Source organism: Helobdella robusta (genome assembly GCF_000326865.2).
Source record: "Helobdella robusta unplaced genomic scaffold HELROscaffold_6, whole genome shotgun sequence".
Classification (NCBI taxonomy): domain Eukaryota; kingdom Metazoa; phylum Annelida; class Clitellata; order Rhynchobdellida; family Glossiphoniidae; genus Helobdella; species Helobdella robusta.
Window position 1 is genome coordinate 2,036,598 of NW_008705330.1, and position 26,019 is coordinate 2,062,616.

At 32.7% G+C, this 26,019-nt stretch overlaps 5 protein-coding genes across 5 annotated transcripts; 1 reads left to right on the forward strand and 4 right to left on the reverse strand.

Annotated features, from left to right (window-relative positions):
• Positions 1-494: 494 nt before the first annotated feature.
• Positions 495-1,543, reverse strand: HELRODRAFT_164141 (hypothetical protein; the record flags this gene model as incomplete). The annotated part of the gene is made up of 3 exons (XM_009029160.1): positions 495-756; positions 1,075-1,243; positions 1,537-1,543. 3 exons carry the CDS (start codon positions 1,541-1,543, stop codon positions 495-497), a joined length of 438 nt encoding a protein of 145 aa, XP_009027408.1.
• Positions 1,544-4,762: 3,219 nt separating this feature from the next.
• On the reverse strand, positions 4,763-5,164 carry HELRODRAFT_164142 (hypothetical protein; the record flags this gene model as incomplete). Its single annotated transcript, XM_009029161.1, has 1 exon — positions 4,763-5,164. The coding sequence occupies one exon, from the start codon at positions 5,162-5,164 to the stop codon at positions 4,763-4,765; it is 402 nt and encodes a 133-aa protein (XP_009027409.1).
• A 3,243-nt stretch (positions 5,165-8,407) lies between these two features.
• On the reverse strand, positions 8,408-13,363 carry HELRODRAFT_164143 (hypothetical protein; the record flags this gene model as incomplete). The annotated part of the gene is made up of 7 exons (XM_009029162.1): positions 8,408-8,461; positions 9,161-9,194; positions 9,378-9,478; positions 11,354-11,552; positions 11,887-11,999; positions 13,049-13,248; positions 13,306-13,363. 7 exons carry the CDS (start codon positions 13,361-13,363, stop codon positions 8,408-8,410), a joined length of 759 nt encoding a protein of 252 aa, XP_009027410.1.
• A 1,470-nt stretch (positions 13,364-14,833) lies between these two features.
• On the reverse strand, positions 14,834-15,217 carry HELRODRAFT_164144 (hypothetical protein; the record flags this gene model as incomplete). Its single annotated transcript, XM_009029163.1, has 1 exon — positions 14,834-15,217. The coding sequence occupies one exon, from the start codon at positions 15,215-15,217 to the stop codon at positions 14,834-14,836; it is 384 nt and encodes a 127-aa protein (XP_009027411.1).
• Positions 15,218-19,593: 4,376 nt separating this feature from the next.
• On the forward strand, positions 19,594-22,678 carry HELRODRAFT_164145 (hypothetical protein; the record flags this gene model as incomplete). Its single annotated transcript, XM_009029164.1, has 4 exons — positions 19,594-19,788; positions 21,950-22,030; positions 22,201-22,287; positions 22,547-22,678. The coding sequence occupies 4 exons, from the start codon at positions 19,594-19,596 to the stop codon at positions 22,676-22,678; spliced, it is 495 nt and encodes a 164-aa protein (XP_009027412.1).
• Positions 22,679-26,019: the final 3,341 nt, after the last annotated feature.

Below are 26,019 nucleotides of genomic sequence, written 5' to 3' on the forward strand. Positions count from 1 at the left end.
TATCTTGTTACCAGCTTTCATCGCTGCTCTCCGTTATCATTAGAGGTGTTTTATAACTCACGTGTTTTTTCCATCGATGTCCAAATTTTCCAATATTTCAATAAACTCCACGTGATTAACGCTATTAAAAGCTTTGGAGTAATGGACAAAGCATATAAACAAGTCTTTCTTCATTACAATCGCTCGTTCACCGATCATCTGTAGCATAAAGATAGCATTTCTTGTGCTACAATCCTCTACAAAACCACATTGGACATTTGAAATTTCAGATCTAATTTTGCTTCGTGCTCTCATCATCAGAATTTTCAAGAGAAGTTTTGTAAGACGACTCATCAGGCTGATTGTTCGATGTAGTTCACATTCCATTGCATTAGGTTTTTTAGGCAATGCAATAAATATTGACTTAGATAGATCTTCAGGAATTTTGCCGCTGTTATAAATCTCATTTTTAAAACTTTCAAAATTTTTGACACACTTTTTTAATGACAAATTCATCAAAGGTATTTAATTTCTTTAACAACTATCTCCTCTGGACTTAGCGCTTTATTTGATTTCATTTTGGAAAGGGGGATACGAACTTCAGATCTAAGTATTTTTGGTCCTTCTACATCTTTTTTAATAAAAGGCATTTCACCACAGATATCATCAGAAAGATCGTTAATGTATTCGGTCCATCTCTCAAGTACTTTTTCTTTCTCTAAGATTATTTCACCGGATTTAGCTTTTATGCATCCAGAAACGGTACAAACTCTTTTCCTGTGATATTTTTTGATGATTTTATGCATTGCATTTGTATTACTTTTCAATAATATCGCACTTGTAATTTAACCATTTCTTTTTTGCCTCTAAGCACATTTTTTTATTGTTTTGTCCAGCTCTTTGTATCAGGATTGCAACTTTTTACTTTTCTTCGCTCATCTATCAGAAATACGATGTCATCTGTTATCCATTTCTGACCTCTTCTTTGGTCCTTTCCTTGCTTATTTTGTGAAGGCATCTCTAAATATTTAATATTTAGATTTATTTACGTCTTCCGTCAATAACTGAAAACGATTCCGTATTTCAACGTTATACTTGACCTTGATCTCATCATTTTGTGACAGACTGACATAACTCAAACGTTTTGGGGTCACTTCTCTCTTGATTTTTTTTAATCCTGACTTTTCAAATAACTGGGTTATGATCACTGCCCCAATCAGCTCCAGGGTAACTTTAGCATTGTAAAAAAGCATTTCGAAATCATCTATTTATTGTTATGTAATCAATCATATTTTTTACTTTTTACTTTTGACCAACAAAACACTATTTGACACTGCCCAGAAACTTTCTAAAATTTTAGACATTACCTTGTTCAATAGTATATCTGCTCCTCGTTCTTGTGAATAATCTCCAGAGTAGATAAATTTGCCATCTTCAAAGGTAATGACATTCTGATATCTTCCACCGAGTTTCGCTCAAACATAGAATGTTGAGATTCATTCTTTTCATTTCTTGTTTAACATTTTCAAATTTTTCCGTTTATTACAACTTTCTAACGTTCCATGCTGCTACAGTAAAGGTGTATTCAACTTGTCACTATCATGTTTTTTGATTTGGTTTGTGTTTGTCGATGGTTTTCTTGGCAAAAGTTGTGGAAAGTAGGTTGCAATTAATTGCTGTCAACTTTTCTACTTTTATATGAGATGGATCTAGATAATTGAAACTATATTAGATAAATAAATGAGTCAAACAAATAAATAAAAGGGATAAATCGATATATAGTATTTGAAGTTAATGTATAATAATTGAAATTAAAAATAATCCAGAAATAATAATGCATGAAAATCAAAATAATAATTATATGAGAATATAAGCCAATATAATTATTATAAAATGAGCAAGATTGAACATACATGGATATTCAAGAAAATGATAATATTGAAAAATTAAAAAATAAATAATTAAACATTAATTTATTGTAATATACATACAATTTAAACTATGAAAATAAAAATACATAAGATAATATTAATAATAATGTTTTTACAGAACTTCCAATTATCTAATATTTAAGAATTAAAAGATTCTATTAATAAACAGAATAAAAAAAATAAAATAAATGTATTATAAAAATAAGTCACAGTCAGTGTTAAAACAATATTAAAACAAACAAAATTCAAAATTAAATACTAATATTTTTAAAATAATAAACCGTTAAAACGATAAAACGATACAATACGGTACATAAATTATATAAAAATAAATATAAAAAAATATACGAATATTTATAGAGTAAAGTATGAGAAATTAATTTAAATTTAAAATAAAGTTATTTTATAAAAAAATAAACTTCTCCAGAAATGTCTAAATAGCGATATTTAGCAAAACAGCTTCAAATCACAACCAATTATGCTATATATATATTATATTATAACAATATATTATATAATATAATATATTATATATATAATTATAATATAATAATTTATTTTCTATATAAATATATATGTGCACATTATACAGTCGCTAGGCAACAAACATTTAAGTTCTACTATTTAGTTTATATATAAGTTGCACTGTACTTCACGCTGGGTGCACTGACTTTAAGCGCGTCTCCAGGTGGTGGATAGGGGAAAGTCCTAGGCATGGAGACCTTCTAGAATTGCACCGAATAATACGGAATAAGGTGCCGTGAACCAACTGTACCAGAAGAAAGAAGACAAAGTTGGAAAAGCGGAAGATCTCAGGAGAACGGCTCCAACAGCGGGTTATCTTCTATTCTATATCCACTGCCTTGTGGAACAGGGACTTTTGACCCAAAGGCTAGGTGCACTACTTACAACAGTGCTTTCTTGGGCACGAGATAAACTGCAACCGCGCTGCCTTGTGTGCTTCCAGCATATGTTCCAGCAGAGAACAGATGTCAACCCTTCGCCTTTCCTGCATGTCGACGATTTCCATGGAGCGTCCAGTAAGCGATCAAGTATTTAAAGTGCTAAATCTGATATTCCAAGAATGGACGCCCGATTTTTTGCAATATCCCTCTTTTGTTGCGTACTTCCTGAATATTTTCACTCCTTGATCATTTAAGATCTTCCGAGGAATAAGGGATCTTTTCTTTTTTGTGATGACATGGAAGATATTTGGGTCAAAAAGATTTATATCTGGAATTATTACCCAATTTTTAACGACAACCATCAGTTATAAGCAGTGGGCCTAGCCTTTTTGCTGGAAGCACACAAAGCAGCGCGGTAATAAGAGAGCACTGTTGTAAGCAGTGCACTAGCCTAGCAAAGGAGCTTAGCAAAGGTCCATGTTCCACAAAGCAGTAGATTTAGAATATAAAATCATCCGCGGTTGGAGCCGTAATAACTTTGCAGAATGAAGTGAAGGATCACAGGAAGGATTACTTCGATCAGTTATTGAATGAAAAAAACCTTATTGGGGTAGACTTTGATGAACTTCCGGTGGAAGGACCGATTCAGGGTATCACAGCTGAGGATCTTACGGATGCGTTGAAGGCAATGAAAATAGGTAAAGCGGCTGGTCCATCTGGACTTACAAATGATATGATCAAGGCATCTGGTGGAGCAGGCTTCAGAGCCCTTTTACACATCTGTCGGAAAATGTTGAGTACAATGTCAGCAGTTGTGGCACAAACGATGCTCGAGAATTACCGGCTCACTGAGGTAAGAAACTAATTTCGTATGCCCCGCCTTCATCAACCCGCGACAACGGAGCCCAGATAATGATACGATTACCGAGATCGAAACTGTTACTTCATTTCAGTATTTGAGAGAAATGCGAATTGTACTGGAACAGCTGATGCCGCCGGTCGTGGACGCATACGTGCGGCGTGGGGCAGATGGCACCTCCTTTCCTCAGTACTGATGCGGCATAATGTTCCTCTACCGCTGCATTCAGAGCTATACAACACAGCTATACGTTCTGTTCTGATGTATGGTGCAGAGACGTGGCCGATGACAACAAAATTCGAGCAGCTTCATCAAACTGACATGAAGATGATTCGTTGGATGCAGCATGTTGACCTAAGGGACCATATCTATACAACCAAGATCCTGAACCGATTGGGACTGTGCACGTTGATGGATGCATGTCGTCGTCATCCCCTATGACGGTTTGGGCATGTGAAGCGAAGAGAAAACGATACAATAATTTCCGTTACTATAAACGGATGGAGACTATAAACGAGGATTGGATTGATATTAGTTGCACCGTAAGTGGATTAGCTGTTCGAAAATCTCCCAACAAGTATTAACGTTGAAGCAATGCTGGAAAATATGATCCCAGTTTATGAGCCTCAAGCAATCGTTCATACCAGTAAAGTTTGCTTTGCTAAACTTATAGTAAAATGAATCACAATAAAAACTCCACTGCGTGATCCCCGATCTTTTCGAACAAAACAAAATCCTGGAGAAAAAAATAAATTATCAGGATCATAAAGGGAGAGCCACGTTTCAATAACAGAAAATACATCTGGGTCGTAAACTGATAAAAATAAACTGAGATTGTTTCTTCTGGATACTACGCACATTTGCTAAGGCCACACAAATAAGACCTTTATTGTTTGTCTGAACAAAAAGGCTGGTTATTTTTAGAATTGGTGTTGACTGCTTAAAGTCGACGCCTCTCCTGTCTCATCAGAAAAGCTTGCTCTGTCTGCTTCCTAAAAAGGTAAGGGTTGATGAAAACATTTTTCGTAGCTGGAGATGAACAAAGAATCTTTGACGATGCATCAGATATTCAGCTGCTGACGAACTGTTTAGTGTGACGCAGATTCTGGAGTTCCCAATACGCGAGTTTTTGCAATTTGCGGCTTGACGGTGAGGTGGTTTTCGCAAAGAGATGAAACCACATCTTTGTTATTACTTCCAGTCTGAAGCTCCAAACCTGAGATAATTAAGTTTCGTGACCGGCGTTCTTCATCTTTTTTCTCCTGCTCCACTGTCCACAAGGCCCTAGTCATTATTTCAAGCATTGGAGGTTCATTGAGTTTGACCACTTGCTGTTGACACTCGAAAATGCTGGCGTCAAGTGTTGACATGGTTGAATGCAGTTCTTTCATGCATTCAGTTACGGAGTTTGACATACTTCTAACCGCAAATTCAAAACTATTACTTAACGCTTCTAGTCTGATTACGGTGGTTTCAAACAGTTTGCTCATTAGGCTTTCTGAATGAGCCAGTGTTTTGCGCAGGTTATCGTTAGATTTTTAAATTTTATGTTTTAGGTTAAGGTCAGACTTCCCTATTGTTTTTGCCAAATTTTTGCTGGAGATCTCTATGATCTTTTCAAAGTTTTCGTTTGACACAATTTAGCACGTTGGCATTAATGTATACTTCCATGGATCTAGCGCGTAAAACATTGAAATTAACTGACAAATTTGAATAAAAGCGTTTACGTAGTTATTTCTTATTTTATTATATGCTTCCACGATGTTTAAAATTTTTAGAAATTTATTATATAATCAATTAAATAAACCAATCAATCTTGAAAAGTTATGTCCTAACATTACATTTTTGAAATAAAAAATCTTTATTCAATTTATATATTTATGTAAAACACTAATTTTTTCCTGGAACTTTGAAAAAAAGATTTAAATTATTTAGCGTTATAAATTAATATAAATTCAATTTTGCATCTATTTACGTCGTATTCGATACTCCCCATTTACATCACTGTCTCGAATTTTGTTTGCAATGAGGCACTAATGTAAAATTTTTCCCTTTTTTAATTTAATTAACTTTTGGCTTAACTTAAAGTCTAAACTAAAGTACCTCTGAGAGTCTGAAAAACATTTCGCGTACCATTGCTCTGATTTTTTCAACAAAATTTAGTGCGGTATCGTGTCCAAATAAACGGAGAAGACAATCAATCAGTTTGTAAAGTGCTATTTCCGCGATGTCCAACAGTGCTCTTTAAGGAATTTTGCAAACAGATGTGTCTTGAGATCCGCTCCGAACTTTGTAAGTGATGGGGAAGTAGTCAGAAAAGGAGATAGAGAGTTCCGGAGAAAAGTGCCAAAAAATTAAATGCAGATTTACCAAAAGAGTGTTTAAAACTAGTTAAGAAGAAGCGAGAACAAGAAGACGATCGTAAACCGGGGCGTTTAGGTTTAATTAATATATCACTTAAAAAATAATTTAGATTGAGATTTGTACATAATGTCGTAAATGTGTAAATTTTAAAAATTATTCTTTTATAGATAGCCTGTGCAAGAGTACAAGATATAGAGATAAATGAGTAAAGAAAGAGGCTTGAGCAATTAACGAGCAGCAGAGTTAAAAGCTTTACTTAAAGGATAGAGTGAAGAATCAGGAAGATCATAGTAGTGCGAGTTATAATAATCAATCCTAGATAAAATTAAACAAGTAACAAGGAGAAGAGTAGAATTGTCAAGGAAAGGCAAAAGTTTTTTTTTTTACTAAGAAGAAAGTTAGAACTTCTAGCAACACTATAAATCTGAAAAGAAAGAGACATGCTAGAATTAAAGATAAAGTCCAGATTACAAAACTTGTGAGAAACATTGGGAGTTTTAGAATCAGGTAAGATAATAGAAGAAATAGTAAGTAATAGAGCATTTAGATTTCTTAATTCTTTCTATCCAATTTAAACTTTAACAAGATTTTGTTGATGGCATAGAAGATTGCATTTGCACTTGATAAATTACTTGACAATGCACTTGCATTGGCACTTGATAAATTACATTATTATTAAAGTATCTGCAAGTACATATGCTCAATGTTATAAATAACTGATTTCCTATATATGTATATTCTAGATACATGGATGTGTTTTAATTCTTTAGTTTCAACATTTAAAAAAATTAATAAGAATTTTGTAAAAGTAATAATTTGCTTATACTTACATAAACCTACATTGAAATTAATAACATATTAAACTGGTATTAGATTATCAGGCAATATGATTAAAACTTTAACGAACATTAAAAATAAAGGCCTGAGCTTTGAATTTAGTAATTTATGTTGACAGAAAATAAGCTTACAACGGGCTGTTGTTAAAAATTTTTGATTCACAATTTACCTGATAAACTGTTTAATATGATTAAAATAAAATCAAAATTATCAAATTTATTATTGAATCTATTAAGTGATGAGTTTGGCGACTTGATTTTATTTTCAAACCTTATTTTGTATTTACAAGGCTCAGCCGTTGTTTAAATGAACATATATCGGGGCAAATGACGATTTTAAATTTTAGCAGTTTTTAACAATCAAACGTAACACCATAAAATTGTCTTTTGAATTTAAACCTGTATTGAACTTTAAAAAGTCAGGAAAATCGTTATAAAACTCAAATTATGTAAATTTATTAAAAAAAACGCGTGAGATTTCATTCTTCTGAGGCAACTTTCAGGAGTCTTCTTTCAAACATTAGCAAATTATCTTTATTCTTCGTTTCCATATGCATGATGGAGCATTTTTTCGACATTAAACTTCATCTGCCAGTCTACCGCTCATTGATAAATTCTTATCTGGTCCTATTTTAATTTTTCCACTTCTTCATCATTACATATTACATCGCAGAGTTTGGTAACATCAGCAAATTTAACAGTCATTGAAAAAACTCCACTATCGATATTGTTAATAAAAATACTAAGCAATAGTAGTCTTAAAACTGAGCCTTAAGGTACACCGCTCTTGATTGACATTTATCAAATTTGAATAGGTCCTTTTGATGCCCACTTTCTGTCTTCTATGTGCCAGTCAGTTGGATAACCAAATAAATCTCCTTTTGTCGCTTCAGCTTCCAATTTTGTGCTTAATCGCTTGTGCGGCACTATGTATAGAATAACAAATGGACACATGATCACAAATGTACTGAATTACTATTGGTTCTGCTTTATGAAAGAAGTGAAAAACAAATAATTAATTTTCCTGTTTTTGAAAACGAAATGAATAATGGTCAAAACCGTTATTTGACGAAAATACAACTGAAATGGTATAAAAGATATCAAACGTAGAGTGGATGGTGCACAACCTGGATATTTGAAAAAATGTTCATGTAAATTAACAAAATCATTGAAAATAATTTTCAAAACATCCTTATAGAATGACCAGCTGCCAAAATTGTAGGAAACGAGGCCAACGGCGATAACTTTTAAACGTACGTTTTCTCTTACTTTCTCTATTTGAAGATCTAATTATTTTAGTTTAAACTTCTTTCAAAACTTGCCTAATAATATTCATCAATTAGTTTCTCTTTCAGCTGAAGCGCCGTAAATCTGCAGAAGAAGTTTCTCTTTCAGTATTAGGTTCTGAAAATGGCATTATGCCGAAACAACGGTTTAGGCCTGTTAAAATTGTTCAAGTAGACGAAAAATTTTTCAAAAAATTCTAAATAACAATAACAATATTTTATTTGGCCACAAAATTTGATGAAAAAATCAAGGGCACGGGATGGCTGTGAGGAGTCTTTGAGACTTATCGAGCACAGCCACCTTTTCAAAATATGATATATAATTGTCAGTTTTATATACATATAATTTATTTTATTTATTTATTTATTTATTTGACCCAACTGACCAGAGGGCATTAACATGCCGCTTACCCAGTCAGGGAAAAAATCAACAATTCTTCAAATATAATAAACGTCAGTCAGTGAAAAAAAAAAAAAAAAAAAGAAAATTCAATAACTAATTAATCGTAACAGTGAAGCAGAAATATAATGAAAACAACCAAAATAATGAAATAACTACCAGTCACATCGTCAATATCATTCAGCTAATCATTAATGAGCAAAGTTAAAAAATAACAAGTATGGTCAAGGTCATAAACAGTGAATTAAATATGAACAGCTAAAAATATATATACATACACACAAACACACACAAACACATATATACAGCATTTAATTCCAATAGAACACAACACGAGATTCCTATAATACAGTGTAAAAAGACAAGTTGAACAATATATGGAAAGCATAATTGTGTTAAGTGTTTGAAATATTATATAATTTATAATATATCAAAGAGTAAAAGAAAAATGTATCTCGAAAAAAAAAGAAATGACAGGTTTTGCATAATATGGAGTTGGAATAATATGAAGTTATTAAGTTATTTAATCTGCAAAAAATTTCTAAGGTCAACAGTAAGTAGTTTCGTTTTAAAAATGGCATATGAAGGTGAGGAAACTACTTCCTCAGGCAGTGCATTCCAAATTTTAACTATCCTGTTGCAAAAAAAGTATTTTGTTGTGTTGTTATTAGAATTGGATTCGTGCAGTCTACGGTGATGACCTCGAGTTGATAGATATGACGACGGGGTAAATTGATCAATCAGATCGGAGTTGATGATGTTGTTCAATATTTTGAATAAAAAACACAGGTCGAAAATCAATCTACGATGTTCTAACGTTTGCAAGCCAACTGAGTTTAAACGTGATAGGTATGGAAGATGGCGAATTGAGGGGATGGCTTTAGTAAATCTTCTCTGAACACTTTCGATCTTCATCAGCTGATATCGATAATGAGGATTCCAGACAGGAGAACAATATTCCAACAAGGGACGAGCATAGGTACAATAAGCTTTAATTAGTAGGTTTTTGTCTCTTGATGTAAAACATTTAATTATAAGCCGAGCTCGTGTTGATGCCTTGTGCGTGATGTCATTGATATGCCGATTGAAGTTAAGTTGTTTGTCAATTATTACGCCAAGATCTTTAAAACACTCATTAGGTGTTAAAACATGGTGATCAATCGTGTATTGATTTGTAACTGTAGTATTTCTTGATGGAATGAAGGAACAAGTTGAGCATTTGTTAGGGGACAGTGGCAGTTGCCATTTGTTACTCCATGATACGATATTGTTGATTGACCGTTGAAGTTGAATAGAGTTAGATGATCGGGCGTATAATTTGATGTCGTCCGCAAAAAGCAGCATAGAAACAGGGCATGATGAAATGCAGTCATCTATATCGTTGACGAATATGAGAAAAAGACTTGGCCCAAGGACACTTCCTTGGGGAACACCACTGGTTACAGCTGTAGAACTAGATGATTTGTTAAGAATTTGAACAAATTGAGATCGCTCATGTAAAAAATCAGTCAACCAGCTACATAATTTGCCAGTTACACCGTAAGCCTGTAATTTGCAAATCAACTTGGCATGTGAAACTGAGTCGAATGCTTTTTGAAAATCGAGATAAACTGTATCGCAACTTTCTTTTGTTTGACGGATCGACAAAGAATCACTAACAAATTTGATGATGTTAGAGGAAGTTGATCTGGCAGGCAAAAATCCATGTTGAAAGAAAGATATTAAATTATTGTCTAACAAATAATTTCGGAGACTGCCGTTAATAATTTTTTCCATGACTCTACAACACGAACATGTTAGCGATATAGGTCTGTAGTTGCTGGGGTAATTAGTTGGTCCTTTTTTGTGAATAGGAGTAACGATAGCAGTCTTCCATATAGTGGGTAGAAGCCCATTCTTAAAGGATGTATCAAAAATATGACACAGAGGAACAGCTAAACTTGAAGCACACCTTTTGAGAAGGATATTGGGAATATTATCAGGACCAGATGAGTGTGAATTTTTCAAACTGCGTAGAGCTAGATAAACTGAATGAGGAGTAAAACAGATTTCGTCAATTGTTTTTGTAGTACGGGAAGGTAGATTACTAGGTATTCCGTCATCAATTGTGAATACTGACGCAAAATAACTATTGAAGGTGTTTGCCATAACTATCGGGTCACTGGATGTATTGTTATTATCAATTTTTAAGCTGGAAACTTGAGGTTTGGAAAATAATCTGTTATTAATATATTGATAAAAACTTCTAACATTTCCTTTCGACAATAGGTTGTTTTCTCTAGTCATGCGATAAATATTTGCTAAATTGGAACATTTTTTAGACGTAGATAGGTAGAGATCTCTGTCCTCTGAATTTGAACTTCGTTTCCATTTTTTCCAAAAATGGAGTTTGACTTGGTATGATTGACGAAGTGGCTTGGGTACTGAACGCTTGGGCGGTAAACTATTCCGACCAATCAAAGGAACAAAGGTTGAAATGGCATGGTTGATTATTTGTTCGAATATATTCCAACAGGCATTAACATCAAAACAATATTGAAAATGGCAATCCCAATCTATTGTTGACAAATAATCATTCAGGACAGTGTAGTTTGCTCTGCTGAAATCGTAAAAAAATGTTCTGTTGTGGGGATTGTTGTTGGTCAAATTGTTGCTAAAACAGTTGATTGTAAAATTAACACAGCAATGATCACTTGAAGCAAATGGGCAGGAAACTTCCAGTTCGGCTAGTAAGCTGGCATCGTCAGAAAGAACCAGGTCCAAAATGTTCTGACCTCGTGTAGGTTGGTCCACCAGTTGATGCAGGCCAAGATCGTTAAAAAGTTCGATGAAACAATTATAGATTGCGTTATCTGGCGATGAATAGTTATTCCAATCAATAAGCGGTAGGTTGAAATCGCCCAGTAGGCAGTTAACATTACCGTTGCATAGCTCCCTGATGCATTGTGTGCTATCAATGGCATAGTCGACAGCCAAATTGTCAAATCCACCACTGCGGTAGTAGGAGATGAAACGATATGTTGTCGAATTGTTTCATATATATATAATTGTCATATATATAATTGTCAGTTTCATATATATATATATATATACATACATACATACATACATATACATACATACATATACATACATACATATACATACATACATATACATACATATACATACATACATATACATACATACACACATGTACATACACACACATATACTTACAAGATAACGGACAAGTACAGTCATATATTAAAACAAATAAGCCGCAATCTTAGTAACAAATTATCAGTGTTCATAAAAATATATACTTGCAAGATTAACACATATACATGTCAAGTACATACAAGTACAGCCAGTACAGTATAGAACATACTATATACATCGTAATCTTACTAACAATGTTCAATTCATCTATATATAACAAACACACAAACATTCTTATCTGAATTCATTGTCAAAATAAAATAGTTTTTTTAATAATGTCTACAAATCATTAAACTTATTATGCAAAAACCAAGATAAACATACAGCATGTACGTACACAACACATGAATGCACATCTATATGTCATTACCAAAATATACAGTACAGTAAAAAATTTAACAAAAATACTATTATATATATATATATATATATATATACATATATAAATATATATATATATAAAATAAATATTGCAGTTGCCAAGGTAATTTTGTGGATGTTTATTTTGGTTCGCTTAAAAATTGATTCTTCGTTAGTTCATTACATATATGATTTTGGCATAATTGATTACTTTTTTAATTTAAACCATACGAAAAATGTTATAATATATTGAAATATTAAAGTGGAAATATACTGCAAGGGAAGTCAATTCACATTTTCTTTAGTAATTTTGTTCATTAATTTGAAAATTGTTTTCAACAACTCAGTTAGCCAATTTTATCAATTCTACTGTTTTATGTTCTGATGAAACAAAACAAAACTTATGTTGATGAGATTTATAATATCTAGATTCTAAACCAATTATAAGTCGTAAACGTTAACCAGTGGTGTGTCGAGGGTGACATACGCCCGAAGCTGCAAGGCCTGTCGGCCAACCCTCCACGTATCGATAATGTTTATAAACTTCATTAAAACATTAACAGTAAACAATAAAAACATGTTTATTAATTAAACATCTTGAATAAATTTAATGAACAATCTGAAAGACTTTTGTGATTTGGCGATTTAGTACGAATGCGTTGAAAATATTGTTATTAAATAACTTTTCGGATGAAGTAATAATAAATAATTCAGCGTAGAAAGTGTTTCATATCTTTTGGCGCCCCTAGGCTCCAACACACGTAAATGGCCCTTTTTTCCGCAATTCCAGCATGTTGGTATGTCTTTGTCTATTGCAAAACCATCGTATAAGGCCACTTTTTTGCAATTCCAACATTTTGGTGGTTTGTAGTCTGACAATCATTTTCTTCGTGTCTTGCCATCTTTTGTTTTTTTTTCTACACAAACTTTGCCGATTTCAACGTCATATACTGCTTTAGGTGTTTTTATCTTTGAGATTGTAAGGTCATATCTCATATCTGAGCTTGGATAAACGATTTTGTTGCCGTTCTGTTTCTGAATTTCGAGATACCTATTTGGTGCAGCAGCAGAGTCAATCTGTCTATGTTGTTGAGCAGTTTTCCTGATTTCCGCATGCTGTAGTCGAGCTGTGTCACGTAGAGATGTTTTGTATATTTGTTTCTATAGTGGATCTAGCGCGTCACTTTGGATCTCGAAGTTGTCACAGTCTTTGACACTAATCGATTGTAATACCTCAAACATGTTTCAAATCTATTCTGCAGGCCCGATAAAAGATGCTCAAGCTATCTCTTGCGTTTTAATAAGGTGTATTATTGATTTGAACAGTTAGTTAGAATAGAATCGTTTGAAGCTTAACCCAGACAAGACGGAGTTGATATGGTTTGGTCCTATGAAGGCTTTATCTGCACCAGGGATGTATGACTTTCGATATATTGGATAATAGGTTGATCTCAGCTGACAAGGTCAAATCTTGGTGGTGATGTTTGACAGCGCTTTGGCGATGTTGCCTCAGGTCGCGAAACTCAATGCTTTCTTCAGCTATGAAGATTGTATCTGGTCAAGAAATGTCTTCCAGTTGATATTTTTACTAGAATGGTGGTGACTTTTGAACTGTTTAGATTAGACTATTACAATTCGTTGCTGTATGGTGCTGGTGTAGGGATAGTAAATAAAGTTCAACGAATCCAGAATGCTGCCGCCAGATTGGTCATTGACGTGATCGCATTACAAAATGGTTGGAAAGTTTCCACTGGCTGCCGATCAGAAAACGGATAAGATTCAAGATGGCCGTGGTGGCTCATGGTTGCGTACATGGTGGTGGCTCAGAATATCAGAAGAAGGTTTTTCGTAAAAGAACTGAAGTTGATGTGGGACATGCATTGCGTTCGGTTTTGTCAGAAATGATGGTAATTTTTAGGACCAGGACAAAACTGGGTGATAGATGTGTGCAGGTTGTATGCCCAAGGTATGGAATAATCTTCCAACAAAATTGAAGCAAATTGTTTCAGAAAAAGATTTCAGAAGTGAGTTAAAAATTTATTTGTTCAACAAAGCATTTAATCACAGTACTATCCTCAAGGAATGTCACTAGAGTGAATAGCATTATATATATATATATATATATATATATTGTCGGAGATTTTAAATAAATGATAAGGAGATTTTTAAATGATGACAAAGTCCCACGTTGGGCGCTAATTGTCGGAAAATTTATAAATGAAAACAATTAAAACAACTGGTGGTGTGAGGTAATCTCCTCTATCTTTCTCAGGGAATTTTTTTATGGTCCGACAATAATTTATGTGTATATTTTTAACGTGAGTTCGACCAGTCCTGTGTGGCACTGGGCTTTTTCGAATTATATGATTTTACTGAGTAACACACGAACGCGTAAAAATATTCGATAACAATTTTATTAATCGACGGAAGTAAATAAAAGGAATTGAACTAATGAACTCTATAATAATGTAAATGTCAATGAACAAACTGGAATACAGGAATTAGAACTTCTTCTTGTTGGGTCTTCGACTTGGGATATGTTTCTTGCCGTTTAATCGAACAACCTCGACGTGTGTATCCGATGGTGATGTCGATACAACTCCAAGAAATAAATAAAAATGAATGCGAAAAAAATCACAAAAATCGGAGCCTATGGAAATTCCAAGCTGCGTGTGAAACTATACTAATGAGTATAGAATCCAGCAAAGAACCCTAGGTCCACAAATAGCACAAGAAACAAAAGAAGGAGGCGGATTCGTTTTCACAGAACCCAAGGCCTGTTTTCACTGGGCCGTCGAGTCTGATCGGCTTTCGCACGACCAAGAGCCTGTTTTCACTGGGCCTGTCTGTCAGTCGGTCGGCTTTCGCACAACCCTGGCCTGTTTTCACTGGGCCGTCAAGTCTGATCGGCTTTCGCACGACCAAGGGCCTGTTTTCACTGGGCCTGTCAGTCAGTCGGTCGGCTTTCGCACAACCCTGGCCTGTTTTCACTGGGCCGTCGAGTCTGATCGGCTTTCGCACGACCAACACAAAACAACAAGAGTCAGAACAACACTGGAAACATGCCAAAGCGTGCGAAACTATGCCAATGAGCATAGTCTCGTACCAAATCCACTTTTGAGAACTTAAGACGTTTCTGAAACTATGCCAATGAGCATAGAATCACGCATTAAGTCTCTTAGATACCAGAATAGGAACTGATTACTCGAAGCTGCCTAACTGGTGAACCCAAGGCTGACTCTTTTTGAGAACTTAAGACGTTTCTGAAACTATGCCAATGAGCATAGAATCACGCATTAAGTCTCTTAGGGACCAGAATAGGCACTGAATATTCGAAGCTGCCTCACTAGTCAACCCCCTTCTCTCAGTCTTTTCACACCCTTCCTTATCAAAGCAAAATTAGATTTTGTTTCGGGTGTTTTAAAAACATAAAAATTTCCAAGGTATGTCCAATTAATCAGAAAAAGTACTAATTAAATTTTAAAATAATTTGTAATAATTTATGACGTCATCTAAATTGCAAAACAAAAAAAAATCGTCGTCACCTATCGAGTAAATTAACTTGCACCATGCCCCCTATCGAGTGAATAAATTTCGCGTTGAAAATTTTGCAGTATTTTTAGTCAGTATTATTTCATAATTCTGACAATATATATATATATATATATATATATATATATATATATATATTACAATATTCTATAAATTATACCGAATGTTTGGCGTTAATATGTTTGTAGTTCGTTTTTTCAATTTTTCTCACTAAAGTTTTTTGGTGAACGTTTAATACAAGATGATGTCGTTATCTTGATTAATGGTACTAGGAAGGTTATTGTTGTGTAGTAATTTGCCTTTAACAATCTTTTCAATAGAATAAGTCTTATATCCATTGTTTACAAGCAGGTTAGTGACTCTTTTTAATTCGGCGTCGCGATTTTCAATATCGGAAGAGTGTGTGAATGCCCGGTTTACAAATGATTTTATTGTGCTGTCTTTAAATTGTTCATATATATATATATATATATAATGCTGGCCACATCAACAGATGATGGTGGGCGACATAATGCTGTTATGTTTTCATCCTTTCCTATGATCACTGAAGATGAATTGAAAAATATTATAATAAATTCCCCGTGTAAGACAAGTTCACAGGATGTCATTCCAACTCACATCTTAAAAAAGTATTTGAAATTTTTTATCAAATTTCTCACCAGCTTTGTTAATTGCTGCCTTCAATCAGGTGAATTTCCCTCCTCTTTCGTTTTGTTTTGTCTGGTTAGTTTTCGGCAATGGACGTCCAGAACTTATCGTCGTTATTGTTTTTAGACATGTCAGCAGCATTTGATTGTGTAAACCATGATGTTTAGCTGGCAAGACTACGTAACGATTATGGTATTACACACACAGCTCATAAACGGTTCAGGTCGTATTTGACAAACCGTACACAGCAGGTTTCGTTCAACAATTCAGTGTCTGATGTTGCCTAGGTAACAACAGGTGTGCCACAAGGCACAGTTCTGGGACCAATTCTCTTTAGTTTGTACACGGCAGATATAATCAAAATAATTTCCTCTCATGGATTCACTTGTCATGCGTTTGCCGACGACATTCTGGTTCTAGTCACTGGTCCTCCAAGTTCGTTTCGTGATGAGGTTGATAGATTTGTCCAGTGTTTGAAAGAGGTTGGATATTGGATGTCATCAAACTCGCTCAAGCTCAATAAATGTAAAACGCAGTTGCCACCGGTGGGTACGTGGCAGCAGTTGTCAAAACTAGATTTCTGTTCTGTTGAGATGGGAGATGTAAAATTTGCATAAAATTTGCATAAAATTTGGGAGTTTTTCTTGATAGCAATTTATCGATGAAAGACTACATTAAGAAGATATATACATCAAGTAATATTTATTTAAGAAACATATATCGAATCAGACATTCATTGGATAGATCGGCACTGGTGACGCTGATTCATGCTGATATAACATCGCGAATTGCGCTGATCGTATTTTTCACATTCTGTTAATATATGCTGAATAGATAGTTTTTTGTCGCAGGTTTCACAATTAAGGTGGCATTGTTTTGTTGAAGATCCAGGAATGTGTGATTGCTGAGTGTCCTATTTTTAATCTATTGATAACAGGCTGAAGATGACAATTTAAATAACTATTTTTTAACTTTTTGTTATTTACTGAAGGCATACTTAATTTTAAGAAATTTGATGTTTTATTTCACTCCTGCTGCCATGTTTCAACAACAAGGCTGTTTGTTAAATTTTTTAAATCACTGGACGGAATTGGAACTCTTTATAATGGCATCGAATGAGCTTGAGAAGCAACCAGATCTACCTTTTCATTTCCTTTAATTCCAATGTGGCTGGGGATCAACATTACAATTATTTTTTTGTTGCTATCCAGGATATTATGAATCTTATTTTGCATTTGAATTATTAATGAATTTAGAGGTTTGTATTGTTTCAGGGCTGATAGAGTAGACAAGGAATCCGAAAATATTATGAATTTATTTTTCTCTGAATTTAATACTAAAATTTTAAGCCATGTCTATAGCAAGGATCCCTGCGGTGTATATTGAAGCAGGTCCTGATAGGTGCATCGCAGGCCACCATTGCTGCAGACGTTGAATTTTTCCTTTTTGATCCATCCGTATATATTTGAATAAAGTTTAAATTGTTATTAATTTTTTCTTTAACTAAGGTATTTGCTAGTTTTACATCTTGGCCCATTCCTGTTATTGACGTATCAATTTCTGGGTGCTTTAGTAACCAAGGAGGAAATTCAAATTTTAATTCTTTCAGGGTCTTTATATTTTTAATGTCTTTAAATAATTCATAATTAATAATGCTCGTATAGTTGCTTGGAAAATTGTTATCAGATGCTTTTGGTCTGCTCCACATTTATTTTGGAATAACACTTTGATTAAATTGAGTTCTTTTAGGCATTTTCTTTTTGTTTCCAAAATATAGGGAATGAAATTAAATTTTGAGTCAAATATTATTCCTAAATATTTGTATTCTTGTAAGAACTCAAAATTATTTTCTTGAAAATTTAACTTCCAAAAAAATCCTCTTTTGTTTTCTTGAGAAAAGCATAGCTCTAGACTTTGATTCAGAAAATTTTATTCCATTTTCCAATGCCTAATTTTCAATGGATTTTAGCGTTCTGTTTATTTCATTCTGCATTTTTATCATGTCTTTATTTTTAAAAGTGATTGTGACATCATCCAAGTAAAAAAGGCAGATCATCTATGAATTCAACCGAATTGTTGGCATCAATCAATTTATAATTTTTCTTTACAATTTTCCTTACTAAAAAATTATTTTTTGTAATTAAAATCAAGGAACAAATCCAATCGAATCAGCTTTTTTTTACAAAATAAAAAACCAAACAAAATTAAAACCCAACAAAATTATATAAACAAAAGTAAATTGTTTTATTTAAATACATAAATTTAAGCCACGTGCTTTTTGGTTTAAATGGTCCAAAATCATGTCGTTGTCCACTTGGATAGATATTTTTTTCATTGCCCTTCAGTTCCAATTCATTGTTAACATTGTTAACAATGTTAAGTTAATCAATGTTCATAATACTCGGATGTACCGACTTCCAACTCTTGTGTTAACAAAGTTTTCGATTCATCACAACATAACGATTTTGGTATTTTTGTTAAATAATTCAACAAATTGTTTCCTGCTTATTTGTTTTTTTCATGGCAAAACTTTACTTTAGAACTTCAACGTAATCGAAATTTAAAAGTGAAAATGAGAGGACAAATAATGCATAAATATGTTTAAAAGTGAAATGCTATTAAGACTGTTATTTATTAGAACGTTGATATTAAGGTTTTAACGTAGAATACTGAAAAAGTATTAAAAAATTAATTAATCATAACATAACATCTCTTTAAATTTCATCAATTATTTAATAATTTTGTAGGGTTAACATAATAGTTTCGGTATTCTTTTAAAGACATAGTTTTTACATTGTAGGCATTCAAGTAAACTCACATGCTTGCATGGTTATGTGCGTAGGAATTAAAATAAACGTCCATGCAATTATATTTGCACGTATTTTAACATGTAATTTGACAAGTAGGCATTAAAATAAACTTCCATGCATTTTTTGCAAGTATTTTACCATGCTATTTAACGGATAGGCATTAAAATAAACACATAATTAATGATTGTTAAAAAAAATTATCAACGTAAATGCGGAATAATGATAACTTGACGATCGTTGAAAGCTACAACAATGGTGTTTGAAATATAGAGATCGTCGAAGTTAAAACATAGGTGTTTGTAATAAAAAGCGTCAAAGTTTACAGCATCGAGTTCAGAAGTAAGATTTTTGAAAGATCGAAACTTTCTGCAATAAAGAATGCCAGCAATAGAAAAACTCAATACAACTTATTTCAGAAAGGAATAACGACAACGAAATCTCGACGAGAAAGAAGCGAAAGAAATGTTGATAAACTGCTTAAGGGACGCTCTAATAACAGAAGAAATTGATCCCGGTGATAATTGTCACGCACGTGATGCACGTGTTAACTGCGATGCACATGTTAACGTAAAAAAAAGTAGTTATTGTGACGATGAGGTTTTAGAAAATATCGGAAAAGTTGGCAGTGACAAAGACATTGAAACTTTTGATTATGCAGTGAGACTACTACTCGGATTTTATTGCCTACAATTTGCCTGTTTTCACTGATAACAACGACAGCAGTAACAATAAAGGCAACAACAATTTTAATGAAACACTCACCAACAAGTCAACTTTTGATAATTTGGAAAAGACAAACAATTAGGGAGAGCATTTAAGTGAAGATGATTATAATGCTGGTGCTGATGGTGGAAATACTACTAGGATCTTGCTGGCAACAATAATTTTAAAGCAAAACACTCACCAATTGAGAAAAAGAAGATGCCAAGTGGAATCCCAAGTAGTTAGAAATATCGGAACAAGACTAATAACAAGATAATTGACGTGATCTACAGGACCTGTGATCACAAAAGACAACGGGCAAAATTGGAGGTAAACCATTTGGATAGTTTATTCCATATTCATCGCAATAAAGAAATAACGCCTGAAAGCAACAATTTGCCTGAGGTGATTTTTAAACAATTAACGAGCGAGTTTAAAATCTAAAATATATTCAATAAATTTAAATAACAAATAAATTTTAATAAGGGTCGTTAAAATTTTTTATAAAGTGTTTCTTAAATCTTTTATCTACTGTTTTGTTTTGTACGTTAACTGAAGGATTTTTTTAATTCTAATCAAATAAAATAATGTTAAAAATAGTTCTTACCAAAACCACCCATTTTTTTAAATATTAAAAAATTATTCAATAAAAAAATACTAATTATTACCAAAATTAGTTTACCTTGGTATATTACAAGAATTATCACAGCAATTATTGTGAAATATTTTTCAGAAAGATTAATGAAATATAAAGTTAGGAATTCACAAAATTTATTTTACAAAATTTATAATATCTGTAAAATAAATTATTTACAGAAATAAGAATACTTAAATGGACAAAAATATTTTCATCAGCAGCGTCGATTCCTCCATAGGAAACTATTTAATTAAGGTTGAAAATATTGAATTTTTACTTTTCATGTTTATTGATACTTAGACAAAATTAATTTTAAAATTTTAACTCAAACTTAGTAACCTATCCTCACATATGCTGTTTAATTATTTTAGAACAATTTGATTACAACTATTATAGTTGAGGAATTGAGTGAATATGATAGAATTTTTTTACGTTTAAGCAGCTTTTTTGAGCGCATTTTTTCTCTATTATTCAGCTATGACATATGCAGAACTGCTTACAAGAAATATTTTTTGAGAGGATGTGTTTTCGGTGAGTGCTTTTATAAGTACTAATTTTTCTCTTTATTAAGAAGCTAGGACTTACGCAAAACTGAGTACAAACAATATGTTGTTTCATTGAGTGTCTAATTTTATGAGTTTTAATTTTTTCTTTTTATTATGCAGCTATGACATTCGCAAAACTACTTACATACATATTTCAGATGGCTTTATTGAGTTTTTCTATTGCTTTACGTGCTTCCGTTGATGATCTGAATGTTTTTAGACAGAAGCTATGCCTTTGTTTGTGTCGATTACTCATTGCTTATACACAAGCTCCAATATTCATTTGGAGTATCTGGTGTTGTTTTTCAATGGATTGAGCCATATCTTTTTAGTCTTTAACAACGGGTTCTGTTCAGATCTAGCTTGAACCTGTTAAAACAGTGTTATATGGTGTCCCTCAGGGGTCGGTCCTTGTTTTTTTGTTTGTGTTGTACACTGCAGATGTTTTCAAAATCATCGACTGATATCATTGTAAACACCCCGCTTTTGCTGATGAATTCTTCGTTGTTTTAATGACCTGGTTTGTTGAAGGATAGACAAATTTGATTTGATGGTCAAAGAATGTTGTGATGAAATAAAAAATATTAAAATGATAGGTCGGAAGATATTGACATGGTAAGACATGTTGTTACGATTAGATGGAAGATTTGGTCACGACGAGATGGATTTTGTCATTATGAGGTGAAAAAACACTCATGATGATGTGGAAAATGAGATAAAGCTGATGATTCTGTCATAATTAGGTTTAGAATGTTATAATAAATTGGAAGATGTTGTTATTATGAGTTGAAAAATGTTGTCATGATGAGATGTAAATGTTGCTACAGCCAGGAACCAATGAAAACTACAATGTTAAATGTAGAAGGAGTAGGAGGATAACCATACATCATCAGTAGTATAGTGGATCTCTGAATTTTTCGCAACCCGATTGCAGTTGCAAACTGGCTTGGATCTCGTCTGGATCGATGAGCCAGTGTTGAAAAAGGGCAACAACAACAGCAGCAACAACAACAATGTTAAATGTAATTTAAAAAATTTGACATATCCCAATAATATTTTTTATGTCTGTTTTTAGATGTTGTAACAATGTTAATTTTTTAAGTATTTTTTAACGTATTTTTCGAGAAGTATGAAATTAAAATTTCTTAAATTTATTTTATTTTAACATTTTATATCATCACTTAGTTTTTCAAAGATAATCAAAACTTATTTACTAACATTTATGGAACGGGTGAAACAGATCATGGATTCAACAACTTTAGCAATCTTGAGGTTTGTCAACACAAAAATTTAAACACGGTTATAGTCAATTATATTATTATTATAATATTCTTTAATGTAGCAGACTTTACGTGACGTTTTCAAAAAAATTTTCGTTCTCCGTTTTTCTAACTTTGTTCATTTCTCATTTATTTTAAATGTTCATTGATATAACCAAAAAAATTGTATATAAAATACTACTTCAAGATATTGATAGCATTAAAATGATTTTATATAATTTATTTTATAAGTTTTCATTATTTAACTTCAGCATGTCAGCTTTCATGAATGTTTAAAGAAAATAGAAAATTGTCGGGTCATAATATATGACATTACATCAGAAAAGAAACAGTCACTAGAAGCATTATCTGTTCATAAATGTAAGTTTTTGTTGCCTCACTAAAAATAAAATTACTACCAATAATTTTGTTCGTTATTTATTTATTATTATTATTAAACAAAAAAATAATATATCGCCAATATTGTTCACTGCCCTTTGGCGAGCTTTTAAATTTGAGGCATCGGAGTAGTAGTCAGAGTAAGAAATTTTCAACAAAGTCTTACCTCTAATTACCATCTCTTAATTACATTTATTTACGTATAAAACCAAATGTTTTTTGCTGTAGATTTATCAATTAATAAAAATTTAAAATTTTTACATTATATTTCACCCTTTGTTCCGTAGACTCGATAACAACTTCATAACAACGTTAGTTACACACTGAACATTTTTTATTTTTTACAGAAATTAAACTGACCAATTCAGAGATTGATACTGCATGCAAGGCATGATAGATCAACAAAAATTAAAACGATGATAAACAATATAAAAATAAAAATGACAGAACTATAGGTAGTGCACTTTAGAATGTATAAAAAAGTTACAGGAGCATTCGCCCTATCAAATTTTCTCCCGTACGATGATTCGTCCGAACGATGGCAGATTCGCCCGATAAAGTTTTCACCTGATAAATAGATAATAGAAAATATTTCACCTGATTTGTTTTTACCTGACTTTGGGAGTTTGGTAGAATTTTTTTTTATATTATAAATAACGCATTTATTGGATAGAATTATTATAGTGGTTTAACGTTAATAACGTATCTGTTCAAAAGTTTTACCAAACAAGCACGGTCTCATCATTTATCAGTCGAGCCTTCACACATCCTACAGATCCAGAGGATAGAGTAACTGAACTCAAACGGATAACCAACATGCTAATTAACAATGGTTACAAAAGAACATTTATTGAAAAAATTATTGACAAAAAGATCGTGATGTAACAATAAAAGTGACAATGATAAAACAACAAATGACATAATACTTTATTACAAAAATACGATGTGAACAGCTTATAAGACCGATGAGAAAATAATAAAAAGAATTGTAAACCGTAATGTAAAAACTATCAATGAAAATGATAAATTGAAATTTAGGATTTATTACACGAACAACAAAACCTCATCCTTTGTTCTTAAAAATAATTGCAATACTAAACCAGAATCGAAATGAAGAGCAATCATCTAGTCCTATATTCTTTTGATTGCAAAACACAGAATATATAGATTTACTACTACGACACTACGACTTTATCAAGAAGGTTAATAATGCATACACAAAATGGTGCAATAAAAAATCATCTAATGCGGTGATATTTCTTAATAACTATATATATATATATATATATATATATATATATATATATATATGCAAATTTCATTGAAATTGTTTGCCCATTTTGCATTAATTAACTTCTTTATAAGACATTCAACGAGGCGGTATTGTTTGAGTTCATATTTATCTAAAACTGGAATAAAGCTAACAGCGCTGTTTCGGCGATAAGAAAGTCATCATAAATCAATCGCTCATCCCTGACCTTATTTCAGAATCCCATAAAAATAGAGGTAACTATAATAGTAAAATACTCGACAAAGAACTTATAAATGCTGCCAAGCAACTTAAATCAAACAACAATATAACCATTCGAAAAGCCGACAAGTCAGCGTTATATGTTTTGATGAACACACCCGAATATCTCCAAAAATTAAACCAACTTCTTTCCGATTCCACAAAATTTAAAAAGATCTCAAAAAACCCCGTCGATGATATCAAAAAACAGCTCAACACCATAATTAACCGCATCAATAATAATAGTTCAATAAAATTCAATAAACTCATTGGTGATTTCTCTCCCGGTTACATCTATGGTAACGTAAAGACACATAAACCCGACAATCCCTTACGCCCTATAATTAGTCAATGCCCAACTCCCACTTATCACATCGCAAAACAGCTCAACACCATTCTCACACCATATGTACCTGACAATTATTGTGTCAAAAGATCAACTGATGTCATCAAATTGTTGAAAGCAAATCGAGATTCGGGAACGATGGCTTCATATGACGTCGAATCTCTTTTCACAAACGTGCCGGTTGATACTACAATACAATACATACTTGATCGAGTATATCGCGATGATACAACTCCATGTTTGGATATTAGAGAAGAGGACCTAAAACGTTTGTTAGAAATATGCACGAAGCAGTCACCGTTTGTATGCCCCGCTGGACACATGTACGTGCAAACCGATGGCGTAGCTATGGGGTCTCCACTGGGAGTCTTGTTCGCAAATTTTTATATGGGAACAATTGAATACAAAATCTTCAAGCGTTATCGTAAACCTCTCGTATATTGTAGATATGTCGATGATATATTTGTCATAACCAAATTTGTCATAACCAAATTTATTCAGCTGTGTCATAACACAGCTGAATAAATTGTTTCACCTTAACTCATGTTTAAAATTTACTGTGGAAAAAAGTAATGACAATAAATTGACCTATCTTGATATTTTAATTGATCAGTTAACACCCAACACATTTCGCACATCTGTTTACGTCAAACCAACCAACAACGGGATATGCATGAAAGGAAATAGCGATTGTCCAGATCGGTATAAGAATAGTGTGATAATATCGTATGTCAGACGGGCATATTCACACAGCTCTGAACCACTTGAATTTCGTAAAGAAATCGATAAAATAAAACAATTCCTTGTCAACAATAATTTTAACAATTCAACAATAGATAAAATAATGACCAATGAAATTAATCAAAATAATAATATTAAGGTAAATGATAACAATGGAAATGTTAAAAACAACTCAAGTTATAATCACAATGTAACCGACAATGATAACCACGTTTCTATCGATCATAACAGCCATAACAACACAAGCAACACTGACAACAACACAAGAAACAACACAAACAACAATGACGACAATATAAGTGATAATAACACGAACAATAATGATAGACGTATTATCAATGATCATGATAATGATAACATAAATAACAACGAAAACAATGGTAACCATGTTACTATTGCACAAGTCATTGTCGATAACCTAATCAACAACGACAACCATGTTATTTCCAATAATCTTGTCAGTAATGTAAACAACTCAAACAACGACGTTGTTGCTGATCATGTCGGTGACAATGATGCAAACTCTATTACCAACTCCAACAACAATAACAGCGACAATAACGATGACCATGTGGATCATGACAATGATAACAACACAATCAATGACAACCTCGTTATCGCAAACTCCATTCATAACAATAACAACAACTCAAACAACAATACCGACAGTGCAAAATTAACTTTATTTTATCGTAACTTAATGAGCTCTTCGTATAAAGAAGACGAATATATAATTAGAAAAATCATTA